This window comes from Ctenopharyngodon idella, chromosome 16 (assembly GCF_019924925.1).
Source record: "Ctenopharyngodon idella isolate HZGC_01 chromosome 16, HZGC01, whole genome shotgun sequence".
NCBI classification, from domain to species: Eukaryota; Metazoa; Chordata; class Actinopteri; order Cypriniformes; family Xenocyprididae; genus Ctenopharyngodon; species Ctenopharyngodon idella.
The window spans coordinates 8,960,331-8,976,587 of NC_067235.1; the positions used below are offsets into that span (position 1 = coordinate 8,960,331).

At 36.5% G+C, this 16,257-nt stretch overlaps 1 protein-coding gene across 7 annotated transcripts in view; it reads left to right on the plus strand.

Moving 5' to 3' along the window:
* triob (trio Rho guanine nucleotide exchange factor b) overlaps positions 1 to 16,257 on the plus strand; it is a 174,738-nt gene that overhangs the window by 66,393 nt on the left and 92,088 nt on the right. For 6 of the 7 annotated variants that reach the window (XR_007925466.1, XM_051865402.1, XM_051865400.1 and 3 more), the window contains 3 exons: positions 2,695 to 2,887; positions 4,487 to 4,975; positions 6,548 to 6,670. Coding sequence is in view for 6 of the 7 variants with exons in the window: in XM_051865402.1 (XP_051721362.1) it covers positions 2,695 to 2,887; positions 4,487 to 4,975; positions 6,548 to 6,670 (805 nt within the window). In the remaining variant the exon portion in view is untranslated. Of the gene's footprint in view, positions 1 to 2,354; positions 2,516 to 2,694; positions 2,888 to 4,486; positions 4,976 to 6,547; positions 6,671 to 16,257 lie in introns of those variants that run through there. The other variant, XM_051865401.1, reaches the window with a different exon arrangement.

Consider the following 16,257-nt stretch of genomic DNA (forward strand, 5'->3'; position numbering starts at 1 on the left):
ATCTGCCTCAGGGTTCTCCCAAACTTTACTTCTGTTCTGTTGTCTATAATCACTGTGTTTGAGCCACACTGAATAATACAGAAATTAAACCTCAACTTCTCATTGGCTATAAACGTATTGGACCTCATTCATGAAACTTTCATAAATATATGAGTAAATTCGGAGTAATTTGCATATAAAACAGACCTCTCACACACAGAAAACTTGCCTCCTGATTCACAAACGCTTCATAAACATGAGATTTGGTATTCAAACATGTGTATGTTAATTAATTCCAATCATTCGTAAATAAGGCACGAGTGCACACTCATTCACAATTAGCATAATCCAAGCCTATGAATTACAACTATGCAAATTATGTGTCCATGAATGCTGTGGAATCTTCTGGACTCCCTACTCAGGTTTTGCTCCAGTAAATTGCATAAATGCTAAAGAGACTAAATGGCCATATGCCTCACAATAAATATTCAATTAACGTGTGCCCGCCAAAGCATTTTTGACCAGCTAAAAAAATGCCAGGTCCTCCTCTGAAAATGGCCATCTGGTGGCGTTTGAGAGTGCTTTGGCAGTGCAACGTTTTTCCAGGCTAAGACCCTTAGGTTGTTATGATGATACGGAATATGCCAGGCAGTACATAGTCAAAATGCATTGTTTGCCTAAAAGAACACAAAATGTTTGAATGTTTTATGCACCATTTACACGTGGTAGGGAGCAGGTGTAAATCTCTTTTTGAAAAAACATTTTGAAAAAAATGAACATTTTCATGAATCCAAAATTTACGTCAGAACGGCTTTACGAATGATTTACACACACACACACACACACACACACACACACACACACACACACACAAAAATGTTCTGCTCATGTTTCATGAATGAGGTCCATTCTCCCCTTTTGCACAGAGTATGTGACAGTTTGAAAATAAATAACAGACTTCAAAGGGCATAGAATTTAGGGGTGATAGAGACATGTCCCTATACCAATATCCAGCTGAATTGTCCCTAGCAATAATTTGACTGCTTTTATGTCCGCATCTTTTACGTCCCCACCATAAAACCTACGCCGTTGCTTACTTCTGACCCTTTGCTTGGAAGTGCAGATATTCAGTATTATGTTGGAGACACAGATGTGGCCCCTGGTTAGGAAAACAAGCGCTTAGTGAGGGAGTGCTTACTGTTGTTGGTTTTGGTGTCTGGTGTATATCAGATAGCCAGGGGTGTAGATATGTTGTTTGGCCTGAAACTGCAGACTTTAGGCCACACTGGTTGTCCTCCATCCCTCTTCCATTTCTTTCCTCCCTCCATTTCTTCACTTCTAAGAATATTCTTTCTTCCTTACTCTTGCGTTCTCATTCTTTCAGGCTGTAAAGGAATATTCCAGACTTTATACAAGTTAAGCTCCATGCCATCAATTACCAAATAAAATAATTATAACTTGTCTATCAATTAGTGAGAGCAAACCCAAAATGTGTGTAGTAATGCACTTACAATGGAAGTCTATAGGGCAAGGCATTGCACCAGGATAAATGTCTAAACACAGACTGTTCTGAATGTACACCCACAAGACTTTTACATTTTATGTGTTGATATAGACTAGTATAAAAAAATCACTTCTATTCAATATTTTAACTCATATTACCATATAAAACAAGTAAAACCTGTCATTTTCATATGGTGCAATGATACCATCAGAGACTGTTTACTGTTTACAGAGACTGATGAAAAATTCATCCATGGGAATTACACACAACATTCATCCATTGAGAAAATTAGTACCGACATTAGTACCGACAACGATTTAAAGAACATTACATCAATTAATATAAATTAAAGTTCATATAAGTACTTAAAATTACAGGCATGCTTTCTTGCTTATTTATTTATGTAAGTAAGATTTGTAACAGTTTTTGAAACAAGTTTCTTGAATTTTCAGCAGCCATTATTCCAGTTGTGCTACTTAATATTTTTGTTATTTTTCAGGATTCTTTGATGAACAGAAAGTTTGAAGAATAGAATTTGATTGAAATGTAATTTTTTGTAACGTTGCAATTTTTTTTTACTGTCACTTTTGATCAATTTAATACATCCTTGGTAAATAAAAGTATAAATTCATTTAAAAAGAATGTAAAAAAATAAATAATTGTATTGATCCCATACATTTTAACATTAGTATAAATATATCACCACCCCTTCTCTTTTCTCTGTCTCACTCATCTTATTTCACATTATTATTTCATCATCTTTCACTCTTCCTCCCCCTTATCTCTTTCTCTCTCTCACTCTCTCACAGAGAGGGAGGTCAGAATGATTTAGAGTTGTTCAGTGCTCATTCCTGTTTAAGAGTCAGACCAGGGAAGTGCAGCTGTGGATATGAAAACACTCTTGAGTTAACAGGCTGTTTTTCAAGCTAGAGAGCTCTTTAGTTAGCATTTTATTTGTTTATTTTTGTCCTGTAGCAGTTTTCTGTCAATTTAGCAAGAAGGATTTCTTTACCTTTTACATATTATATGTGGGTAAGTGTTATTTTTCATATAAGGTCCCTTCACATTATATCTGATGCACTAAATTATTTAAATCGAGTAGGATTTGTAGATATCTCTGAAAAAAGCGGCTCTCATTTAGCTCTCCCTAATGATGTGAGTGTCAGCGGTCTGCAGAAGAGCTGATGCTGTGTTTTTATTTGTTTGTGTAGTGAGGAGGTGAGCAGACATGGCTTTACGGTCATTGTGGATATGCGAGGATCTAAATGGGACTCTATCAAACCTCTGCTGAAGATCCTACAGGAATCGTTTCCTTCCTGCATCCACGTCGCTCTAATCATCAAGCCTGACAACTTCTGGCAGAAACAGAGGACGAATTTTGGCAGTTCCAAGTTTGAATTTGAGGTAAGCACTTTAAACATGTTAATGTATTTTAAAGAAAGTGACAACAAATTAGAAGTTATGTTTATATTATATTCAATAAGATTGTTTTGAATTTTTCTTAAACCTGTTGTCTGAGATTACCACATTTTTTCAAGGAAAAAATTAAGAAATAAAAAAAAAGCGATAACACAATCTATTTATGTTTTACTAGAACATTCCATCTTGCTGGTGTGAAAGTAGAGCTGTCAAAATTACCTCTGACCTATTTCATCAAACAGCTGAGAGCAAGACACATGCTGTAGTGTTATATTTAATCTGAAGGCTTAATCTCCCAATGGAGGTTTCTTAAATTAACACATCTAGTGCAGCACAAGCTTAAAAAGTGTTATTACAATGTAATATATATGTAATTGATACATATTAGGTGTGTATAACTGCATCACAAATATGATTTGAAGCTGTTTACACTTAAACACTGGAAAATACATCTAATTGCATCAATATAATGCAGACCAGACTGTCTTGAAGTTCTACTCTCCATCTACCACCAAGTCTCAAGTGTCCACTATCCCCTCTTGTGTCTGCTGTTGTCTCTAATAACATGACCTGAGCTGCAATCTCTGGAATGTTTTTTCTGGCTCCTTTTAAGTAAAGTGTTCAATGTAACTGATCCAATAGGGATTGCATTCATCATCCAATCAGTGTTTAATTGCAATGTTGTTTTAAATAACGATTGCAGCTTCTTAGAAACCTCCCACTGACACAAGTGATCCATTCAGGACCCAGAGCTGCCAAAATATTATCAGAGGTTGCAGTGATCTGTTTTGGTTGTTGTAAAGATGTCACATCAAAAAGCATACCCGCATGTAAAATAATACATTAAATTGCAAAAATGAAGACATGTGGCAAAAAAATTATATATATATCAAGACTTGTGGAAACAGTGCAGAGAAATCAATAGCAAAATCAAGCAGATATCAAAACAGAATTCAACAGATATTAAAAATCATTTCAAAACCTAGCGTGTTGCCTACTGATTCTGCAGTTCAGTGTTGTTATTGTTAACTAAAACTAAAACTGAAATAAAAAATATTCAAATTTCCTAATTTCAGTTAGGATGCTGTTTTAGATAGCAGGTGCCTCTATAGGTATCATTGGAACAAAACTATGTTAAAATGTTTAGTTTAAATTTCAACTTCCTTCCCTGGGACCTCATTCATGAAACATGAGCGGAACGATTTTTTTTTTTTTGTGTGTGAGTAAATCATTCATAAAGTTGCTCTGACATATATATATATATATATATATATATATATATATATATATGGGAAAATATAAAAATATAAAACTAATAATAAAAGCTATAATAGTATCTCAATGATACTACAATAACACTGTTATTGTAGTATCATTGAGATACTATTATAGCTTTTATTAATATTTTGAATTAGTTTTATATTTTTATATTTTCCCATATATATATATATATATATATATATATATATATATGTATATATGTGTGTGTGTGTGTGTGTGTGTTTGTTTTTTTTTGTTTTTTTTTTTTCCAAAATCTGATACATTCTGAATATGAACCCAAGTGTCCTACTTTCATCCTTTCAGACCATCATGGTGTCCCTCGAGGGTTTGACCAAAGTGGTCGATCCTTCCCAGCTGACTCCAGACTTTGAGGGCAGTCTGGATTACGACCACGAGGAGTGGATCGAAGTTCGAGTAGCCTTTGAAGACTTCACGAGCAATGCAGCTCGCATTCTAGCCCGTTTGGAAGAACTCCAGGACATGGTGTCCCAGCGGGACCTGCCGTCAGACCTGGACGGGTCTCGGCGTGCTATGGAGGAACACGCGTCTCTGAAGAAAAAGGTCACTAAAGCTCCTGTGGAGGAGTTAGATGGTGAGGGTCAACGCCTGCTTCAACGAATCCAGTGTGGGGAGAAAGGCAGAGGAGATATCCAGGGATTAGCTCCAAAAGTCCAGGCACTTCTGGATAAACTCCACGGCACACGCCAACATCTCCACCAAGCCTGGCACATGCGCAAAGTCAAACTGGATCAGTGCTTCCAGCTAAGACTCTTTCAGCAGGACGCAGAGAAGGTATGAACGTACTACAGTATATGTGAGGTTTAATAAGGACAGGACTTGACAGGTTAGGAAAATATATATATATATATATATATATATATATATATATATATATATAATATAGAAGATACAAAGAGAATATTTGTACTCTGTATAATTTCATGTGATATTTCAAGTGTTCTATATTTTATATTCTTTAAGTGCCCTTATTATGCTATTTCATAGGTTCCTCATTTTGTTTTGGAGGTCTCCTACAATAGAAATACATGCATCAAAGGTCAAAAAATACTTTGATTTTCTCATAATAAAATACATTGCTCATCACCTAATTTCTCAAAGAGTCTGAAAACGGTTTGTTCAAGGATTCCGTCGTTGCTTATGACTTGTTTTGGCAGTTCAAAATTGATTCTTTCTTTTATGACACAATACATTTATTTGTGGTGCACTTTGATCTTCAGACCTTTTACATTCACAAACAGCCATATTACACATTGCATGAAAGGTAATATTTGAAAAAGCATAATAGGGGCACAAAAATTCACTCCGCCAGTACCATGGAACAGTAAAGGTATCAGAGTCCATAATGGAGTCAGTGTTCATGTTTGCATCGTACCAAGTTACAAAGGAACTTTTTGTTGGTGATTACATTTTACATTGGTGCAGTCTTGTAAGGGAAAAATTGCTCTAGTGTTTATATATGCACAACCAAACTGTCTTCCCTGAGGATTTTGTGAAAATGCTGCGATCTTGGCTGTTATATATTGTTGGAATGACAAAGAGGACTTCACAAGGAGACAACACAGAGATATTTTTGTTAAAATACTGTCGGATTAATGTCACATTCTAATGGATATATACAGTACAATATAAACCATAACTTACACACACACTACCATTCAAAAGTTTTTAGTGTTTTAAAAAAAAAAATCTCTATAGTTCACCAAGGCTGCATTTGTTTGATCAAAAATACAGTAAAATACTGTATTAAAGTTGTCAGTGTCACATGATCCTTCAGAAATCATTCTAATATTCTTCCTTTTTTTTTTTTTTTTTTCAGGATTCTTTGATGAATAATAAGTTAAAAGAATTTAATTTAAATAGAAATGTTTTGCCACATAATTGTCTTTTCTTTTGATCAATTTTTTGCATCCTTGCAGAATTAAAGTATTAATTTATTTTAAAAAATCATAATGACCCCAAACACTTGAATGGTAGTATATGAGAAGTAAGCACAGTTAAACGTTATACCAGTCTATATACAGTAATATAAAAGTGTTACGAGCAAAAATAACGATGAGTTTAATAGTCAGAATTTCTCTTAAAAATAACAAAAAAATAAAACCATTTGAAATGGTTGTCGATAAATAAATCCAAAGATAAGCAAGATTGAATACAATCCTTTTAAATGGAAACTGACAAAATCATTTAAAATTTCAATGAATTCATGTTTTGAGGATGCACAGATAAACATTGATAGAGTGTGATCGAGTGATAGAGAGTTTCTTTATGAGAGTGAATTGAAGTATAACATCAAAACAATAGATATATTTCGCAGTTCATGCCTTCCATTTTTCCTCTCAACAGATGTTCGATTGGATTGTCCATAATAAAGGCCTGTTCCTGACAACCTACACAGAGATAGGAGCCAACCATCAGCACGTGCTGGAGCTGCAGACCCAACACAACCACTTTGCTATGAACTGCATGGTAAGACTGTGTCCAGTGGTCCAGCAGTAATATCTGTCACCACCTGAGGCATTATAACAGTGCAGCTTGATGTGTGTTACATCATTAATATGATGTGCTCTTGTACACGTGCTCTGACTCACTTAGTCATGCAAGAATGAATTTTCTGTTGTCATATAGTAGGCATGTCAATATATCCTTGAAGGGTATATAATGCCACTGGAGAACAGTCACACATTGATACATCATCCCTGTGTGTGTGTATGGTCCTGGTAAACCTGACGTTGTAAGGACCAAATGTCCCCACAAAGATATTAGTACCAGTAATTTTTGACCTTTTATACAGTATAAAAATCATTATGTCTATGGAAAGTCTCCATAAAACATGGAAACCCAATGTGTGTGTGTATGTGTGTGTGTGTGTGAGTGACCCTGACAGATTCATTAATCACCCCCAGTAGATTTCAAAGGGAGAGAGTTTCACAAGAAACGGCATGACATCAATCACTGATTTTCCATCTCTATGGTCTCATCTGCCATCTGCCCATCCATATCCAAATGTTACTGCTGTCCAGCCAATAGGAAAAGTCTACAGCATGTGTCTGCATGCAGTGTGGCCTCATACAAATGACCAATGTAGTTTTAAAAGTTTTTCACATGTTGAAAATTCATAAAGAATGTTTTTTTTTTGTCATTAAACAGTAATAATGCTTAATAGACCAGTAGTTGGTATACATTGAAAAAAAAAAAAAAAATGTAATTACCTATATTGTTTGTTTTCCTAATTGTTCATCAAGATCTGTTTTTATATATATATATATATATATATATATATATATATTGAACTTATAACATGAAAGTAAGGTTAATAATATAACTTGGAGAACAAAATTTTCAGTTTTACTCAAATTAGGGTGATACAAAAATGAGTACACCCCACTGAAAGTCTCTGGAGCAAAGCTAAATTTTAGACTACAAATGTCTAATTTAACATGAATTCAACCACAGGTGAGTCTAATTAGTCAGTACACAGGTGTCCAGCAGACAGTTGACTATAAAAGGGTGTTAAAACCCCTTGCCATTTCATGCTGTCAGCAATGGCACCACATGGAAGAGAAATGTCACAAGACCTGAGAAAGAAAATAATTTCTTTACACCAGAAAGGTAAATTCTACAAGAAGTTCAGCAAAGCTTTACTTTTCAGTCAGAATACTGTAGCAAAAGTGGTACAAAAATTTTAAAAAGATGGAACTGCAACCATCTCACAGAGACGTCCAGGTCGTCTACGGAAGTTAACACCTCGACTGGAGCGTCTTCTGATGAGAAGGGTTGAAGAAAATCGGCATTCAAGTTCACTGCAGTTATCTAAAGAAGTGGAAAGCCAAAATGGGATGACTATTTACCCGTGACACAATATGGCGTACACTGCAGAATTAATCTTTTAAGTCATTAAGTTTAATGGCTTCTAACTAGATTTTTACATTTTTGGTGGAAAATGTAAGTGGTGCCTCCATGCAAAACTTATCAAGTGGTACTCACTGCAGAGTATATGATGGCTAGCTCCTCCTCTCTGGATGTCCAGTGGGGTGGAGGGATAGAACTCTCCTCCTCTCTGGATGTCCAGTGGGGTGGGGAGATAGAATGTCATGCGTAGGGTTGTGGGTAGGGTTTGGGTAGGATTAGGGTGTGGTTGTACATTCACTCCTCCTCGCTGGATGTTAGCTCCCCCTCGCTAGACGTCCAGCGAGGGGGAGCTAACGTAAGCTCTACCCATTTGCTCTGCAGTGAGCACCTTCTCAAACTTATAGCACACATTGGGCCTCATTCATTAAACACAAAAAGAATGAAGTTTTGTTTAAATCATTCATAAAGCTATTCTAATGTACATTTTTGCCTTCGTAAAAGTGTTATTTGATCCCAACCACTCATAAATGGTGCATAAAACACCCAAATGTTTTAAGTCGTCACATTTATTAACAGTTTAATAAAAGTTAATGTTGTATAATTCATCCATTTTGACTTCCATTTTAGCTGTAAAGCAGCTCTACAGAGTACAATAGTGTGATTATACAGCTTAATTCAGTGCAATGTTGAATGTCAATTTAGTTCAGTGATAGTTCTGATGTTGCAAAATTCATAAATTATTAAATTCAGTTCAGCTATAAAGCAGGAGACAATTCATAGTCTTCAGACATGTGACTGGCGCGGAGGCCTGGAGGGTAAAACATCCGTTGAACCGCAGCACAGGCCTGTAAATTTCCTTTTTCAAGCCATGGTTAATTAGATCATCTCTCAAAAGAGGAAAAAGAAAAATATGAAAACAAATGCAAGTTTTGGGCAATTGTGATCCATATACAGCACCTGCCATAGTATTTCAGTCACTAAAAACAGTGGGACATTTTAAAATGCATAACGTGAAAAACACTTAAAGGACCTTAATGTACAACAGTGATATTAAAAGATCATATTCATACAGCTTATTGATGATGCACACTATATACAGATGAGCAGATGAGTCCAGATTGCAGCGTGCTAAATGGGTAAGCATTTTTTTTATATACAGTATCTCTCAGAATCACCTCACATTTTTGTAAATATTTTATTATATCTTTTCATTGGACAACACTGAAGAAATGACACTTTGCTACAATGTAAAGTAGTGAATGTACAGCTTGTGTAAATTTGCATTGTGTAAAATACAGTGTAAATTTGCTGTCCCCTCAAAATAACTCAACACACAGCCATTAATGTCTACACCGCTGGCCATAAAAGTGAGTACACCCCTAAGTGAAAATGTCCAAAGTGGGCCCAATTAGCCATTTTCTCTCCCCGGTGTCATGTGACTCATTAGTGTTACAAGGTCTCAGGTGTGAATGGGGAGCAGGTGTGTTAAATTTGGTGTTATCGCTCTAACTCTCTCATACTGGTCACTGGAAGTTCAACATGGCACTTCATGGCAAAGAACTCTCTGAGGATCTGAAAAAAAAGAATTGTTGCTCTACATAAAGATGGCGTAGGCTATAAGAAGATTGCCAAGACCCTGAAACTGAGCTGCAGCACGGTGGCCAAGACCGTACAGCGGTTTAACAGGACAGGTTCCACTCAAAACAGGCCTCTCTATGGTCGACCAAAGAAGTTGAGTGCACTTGCTCAGTGTCATGTCCAGAGGTTGTGTTTGGGAAATAGACGTATTGCTGCCAGCATTGCTACAGAGGTTGAAGGGGTGGGGGGTCAGCCTGTCAGTGCTCAGACCATACACCATACACTGCATCAAATTGGTCTGCATGGCTGTCGTCCCAGAAGGAAGCCTCTTCTAAAGATGATGCACAAGAAAGCCTGCAAACAGTTTGCTGAAGACAAGCAGACTAAGGAACCATGTCCTGTGGTTTGATGAGACCAAGATAAACTTATTTGGTTCAGATGGTGTCAAGCGTGTGTGGCGGCAACCAGGTGAGGAGTACAAAGACAAGTGTGTCTTGCCTACAGTCAAGCATGGTGGTGGGAGTGTCATGGTCTGGGGCTGCATGAGTGCTGCCGGCACTGGGGAGCTACAGTTCATTGAGGGAACCATGAATGCCAACATGTACTGTGACATACTGAAGCAGAGCATGATCCCCTTCCTTCGGAGACTGGGCCGCAGGGCAGTATTCCAACATGATAACGACCCCAAACACACCTCCAAGACGACCACTGCCTTGCTAAAGAAGCTGAGGGTATATAAACCCTATTGAGCATCTGTGGGGCATCCTCAAACGGAAGGTGGAGGAGGACAGCAAATTTACACTGTTATACAAGATGTACACTCACTACTTTACATTGTAGCAAAGTGTCATTTCTTCAGTGTTGTCACATGAAAAGATATAATAAAATATTTACAAAAATGTGAGGGGTATACTCACTTCTGTGAGATACTGTATCTGTTTTTTTTTTTTTTTTTTTTTTTTTTATGAAAATGCTAAACAATTGCGTTTATATTCTGAGTTCATCTGCTTGCCTCTGCATAGTATGCATTATTAATGTGTATATTGAATTTAATATTTTAATATCACTGTCTTACTGCATTAGTCCTTTGCACAAACCTGGTAAAAAAAAACAAAAAAAAAAACAGGCGGGCAATGGAGGAAAGCCTTGATTTGCATGAGCAAAATTCATGAGCGGTTGTGATGATATTGCACGTGCACCCTATTTATGAATGATTGGAATTCATTAACATATGTTAAACTATCAAATCTGACATTTAAGAAGCATTTGTGAATCCAGAGGAGAGTTTCTGTGCTCATTTTACACACTAATTAATATGATTGATTGTAGAAGAATTAAATATATATATATATATATATATATATAAAACAGATCTTGATGAACAATTAGGAAAACAAACAATATAGGTAATTAAAATACACAGATAAACAAGAAAACAAAGAAAGATATTAAAACAAAATAGATCTTGAAAAACAATAAAGAAAAATAAGTATGGAGCAAAATACACTCAAAAATTTTTTGATTGTTGAACGTAAAGTTTCAGTCAATGCAACAGAAATTATTCATGTAGTCCCAAAACATGGTTTAAGTTACCTTAACATTTTTTTTTTTTTTTTTACGAATTTAATTTCATTTAAAGTAATTAAATTGAGTGCAAATGACAGTTAAGTAAAAATCTAAAGACTTGTGTTGTTTCAGCTTATTCTATTTAAATAAACTGAGCAAACTAGCTAGAATCTTTTTTTTTTTTTTTTTTTTTTTTTAGTGTAGATCTCGATAAACATAACAATATAGAGATGGAAATTAACTAAATGTACAATTAAATGCAGCTAAATATTGTGCATTTGTGTTCCCCACCTTTAAATATTTACATAACTTTTACAGTTATGACCCTTTCCAATTAGGATGTTTTTATAGGTTGTTATCAGGCTCTTTGTTGCTCCTTTGTTAGTGTGTTAGGTTTGGCTGAGTATGCTAAATCACATGTCCTGCCTCAGCTGTGAGAACTGACTACCCCCTCTCACGTTGCTATAACTGTGCAGAACTTAACGGATGAAATGCTTTGTCAACTGTTTACTTTGGGTTAGCCTGACTGTCGGGCAGCCTGAGGCACTGCAGGCACCTCTTCAGGAAGTCCTAGGAGCCTTACTTCCTGCCTGATATGAGGCATGAACGGATGTAAACACTTTTTACCTTAACTTGGTTCAAGTGTCGGTTGGTTACTCAGTTTGTATTACTTGATAAATACTTGATTAATGCATGTTTTGCGTTTATCAGATTCTTTCTTGTTTCACACAAATGGAATACTCCTCTCTGATCTCTAATGTTATGATCACTGGAAACAGACTTCTTTTAGTTTTTTAAAGTCAGAATGAAACAGAAGTTGCGATAATCTTCTCTATTTTCGACTTCCCTATTGTGATGTATATCTGAGTGAAATGGCTTTTGGAATGAGAAAAAAAATATAGGGTGGGACTTGATTTCATCCTTGGGATTTGATTGGATCGCAGGAAGTTGCCCGTTTGCAGTCAGTTTTGGAGGATATTTAGTCTCACCCTCCGCGGAGACATGTGTCATGAAGATGTCGTTGCAAGGTGGAGGCAGTTTTGCCAAGTCTGTGGTTTTCCTTTGGAATTGGGCTACTTTAACATTGTTGCTGCAGGTTGTTTTTCATGTCCGTGGGTTGAAGCGACCCCAAATAACATAATATTTAGCCCCTGGAATGTGATTTTTTTTCCAGGGGAACCCAGATTTCATCCCCCGGATTTTTATCGGGGGACCCACCCTGAAACTAGTTTTGGGATAGTTTTGGGTTGCAATTGGGCAGGTTTGTTGTGAAAATCTGGCAACCCTGGGTGGAGGGGAGGTTCATGTTTTTTGATTAAAGATTACGAGGGCATATGAATTTTTAAACAACAATAATAATGTGCACGGATGAATCATTTATAATAAACACTGCAACATTCTGTAAAAAAAAAAAAAAAAAAAAAAGAATTGTCAGTTTTGATTTAATGGTGATCTTTAATAATCAATAATACTATATGCTGATAGCCCACCCCCTAGTGGACTCCAGGGTCACTACATTTTAATAGCCCGCAGCCAGGTCCTGTGGCATTTGTATTGACAGTAATTCAATAGGCGATTTATGGAGATGTTAATGTCCATCGCATGGCACTCTGGGAGCCTGGTTGTAACCTTTCATAATAGACATGCTTAAGCAGCTATGTCATTGAGTTCCAGGGGTAATGTCACCTGAGCGGAACGTTATGCTTGTCAAGTTGTAAATGAACTCAGCCCCCACTCTCTTATGAAAGACTATCTGGAGGACAACATGTAGAAAACACTCCTCTGGCTAAAGACATTTTACTCATGGCTGGGTAATCTCCCATCATGCTGGTGTATTGATTAGTCCCAGAGACATCCAGAGGGAGGTATAATGTTCCAGGCACTCCTCCTCTAATCACCGAGTCTTTGTAAGAGAAAAAAGGCTTTGCATACTAATATTAAACCTGGGTTTTATGTGTGTCTGTAAGAGTGAAGGGTATACTGTCCTTGCGTGACTCTCTGTTTAAGTATACTTCAGGGTCCGGTACTGTTATGAAGTATTTTTTTTTTTTTTTTTTTTTTTTTTAATGTGAGGAAGGCTTTTGTTCTTGTCTTGGCTGTGTTCAGGTCCTGTAATGTGATCTGTGTAAATGTAGGTAGAGCGCTTCCTCCGTCTGCACTCTCATTTTGAGCTTAATGCAGATGTTTCACTAGAATACTAATGAAAAAACAAAACAAACACTGAAACGTTTCTTTCCGTGCTGAATTCTCGTTGGACTGGGAGCAGCAGTGTGTATGGGTTTTCTTATATGGTAGGTATTACAACAAAACAGAAAAGGTGAAGAAAATAAACAATACAAATTTAAAATTGAAGGTGTGTAAAATTAATTAGGTTTTTTAACTATATATAAAGACACTACTGTGTAAAAGTTTGGGGACAGTCAGATTTTTCTCTTTGAAAGAAGTTTATACATTTATTCAGCAAGGATGCATTAAATTGATCAAAATTGACAGTAAAGACTTAAATAGTTTTCAAATTAATGCTATTCGTCTGAAATTTCCACAAAAAATATTAAGCATTTTCAACTGTGATAATCATAAGATGTTACTTCAGCATATAAAAATGACTTCTGAAGGAATAAAATGTGTAACAATAGAAAACAGTTATTTTAAATTGTAATATTATTTCACAATTTTACTATTTTTATTGTGTCTTTGATCAAATAAATGCAGCCCCTGCTTCCTTCAAAACTATAAGAATTACTTCAGATGAGGGAAAAGCTTTTAAATCATACAGAATGATGTGTTTTGAAAATGTAAGTGTAATGTTTTCTGTGATGGGTAGGATTAGGTGTAGGCTTAGGGTTAGGGAAAAGAATATACAGTTTGTACAATATAAAAAAAAAACATTATGTCTACAGAATGTCCCCATAAAACATGAAAACCCAACACATTGTATACTTTGTTTAGTGTCATTTCTGCCTCAAACAAGATTGCGTTGCTTTTTATCCTCGAGTTCTGTAAATGTATGTAAATCATACAAACTGATTTCTCTGATGTAAAAAAGTCATTTTTACTAATAAACCACATGCTGGTCATTGACATGACAATAGCACCCATTATATTTAGCATATGTTAAGTCAGAGGTTACTTTAAGCTGCTTTAGATTTACATGAAAATGAGTTACCAGAAGCTCTTAATTGTTTCCATGATGAAATCCACAAGGTCTGTGATACATAACAGAGGGATTTGATGAATTTGTGTTTACTGGTGCATGTCTATCTTCTCCGAGCAGCTCTGAAACCAGGCTTGGGGTGAGGCTATACAAAGTTAATATAACTATTTTCCATCCTGACTTCATCTGGTAGAAATACATTTAATTTGTGCATGTTGGCACCAGTGACTTTGGATTGTCTTATCTGCATATGCAGGCTGCATTATTTAGAAATAGTCATCTTTAAATTTCAATTTTTGGTCAAATTGACAGCAGAATTAGCTGATGTGCACATCTTCCAGAGATCATAGAATTCTTCACCGTTAAGTATATATTTATGTGTCATATGCTAATGTATAACATGGGTTCACCGTATAACAATTTCAGTCCTGATATATTTATATGCTTATCTGATATAGACCATTAAGGTGTTTGCAAACAGCGATGACATGTTTTGTGGGCAAAGCCTACCTCGTGGCAGAAAGTGACAGTTCTGCAGTAGCAGTCTATGGAAGCCATATAATAAAAGAATAAAAAAGGTAACTGCAAGATTATATCTCGCAATTCTGAGTTTATATCTCACAATTATGAGAAGAAAAATCAGAATTGTGAGAGATAAACTTGTTATTCTGTCTTTTTTTCTCAGAATTGCGAGTTTATTTCCCACAATTCTGACTTTTTCCCTTCAGATATGTGATATAAACTCATAATTGTGAATTCTAAAGTCTGAATTGGGAGATATAAACAACTGAGCTTACAACTGTAACCTTTGTTTCCTGAGAAGGGGAACGAGACACTGCATATTGGATGGACGCTATGGGGATGCCATCAGCGTATCCGGTGTCTGAAGCACGTGTGAAAACATTCCAATCTTATTCGTTGGTGACAGTCTGTGACATCATTAGCAGAGCACTCGGAAGTATAAGAGGGCACCCGTAGCACACGTCATCAACTTCTTTGTCTGAAGGAGACGTGCAGGCAGACCCACTGGCATGACAAGACACAGTGTCTCGTTCCCCTTCTCAGGCAACCACAGTTACAGTGGTAACCTGAGACGTTCCCTTTTGATTTGGAACTCTACTTTGCATCTTGGATGGAAGCTATGGGAAACCAATACCCATCCTGGGTGCATACGTACACAGACCGCAGTACCACTACTTCTGGGGAAAATGCACCTCAATTTTCATATACAGTAGTAGGCTGTGGCACATACTTATGGCAAATACTTTAATGCAACCGATTCTTGTAATAAACTTATCCCCCAGGCAACCGCAGGGGAGCTGCAGCTCTATTAGATTACCCTATACAAGAAGGGGAGTGCTCATGCCCTGCTTGACACTCTTCTCAGAACCCAGGCAGATTCGCATAATTTTATTCACAAAAGATTGGTCCAACATAACAAGGAGAATCGCCTATACTTTTTTTTTTTTTTTGGCAAAACATCTACTCTTTAAACTGAGAGAAAGGAGGGCAAGGGATGCTACTTAATTACCTGAAACAGATGGAGAGGGACACCTCACTCAATCCTATGGCTCAAAGGGCAGCTTACCAAAGGGAGCCCCGCTGTCTTTTTTTTATTACAACGGCTACCTTCGCTTATAATGCCGCCCCTCCAAAGGGGAGCCTCGAGTATAGAGAAGCTCAACCCCGAGTGCCACAGGGGAGTCCAGCCTTACTTTAAGACCTTTGAAATCTGGGGAGGCAACTCAAACCCTGCTCTAGTTAAAATAATTCTCTAGGACCTAAAAAAAGAAGAAGAAAGCTGGAAGAGAACAGATTTTATTTCTTGTCAGCATTCGGGTCTTTACTGAAGCGCTTCTTATTAATAATTTTCCTTGAGATCCTGCCTCTTCTTTCTTGTGTCTCG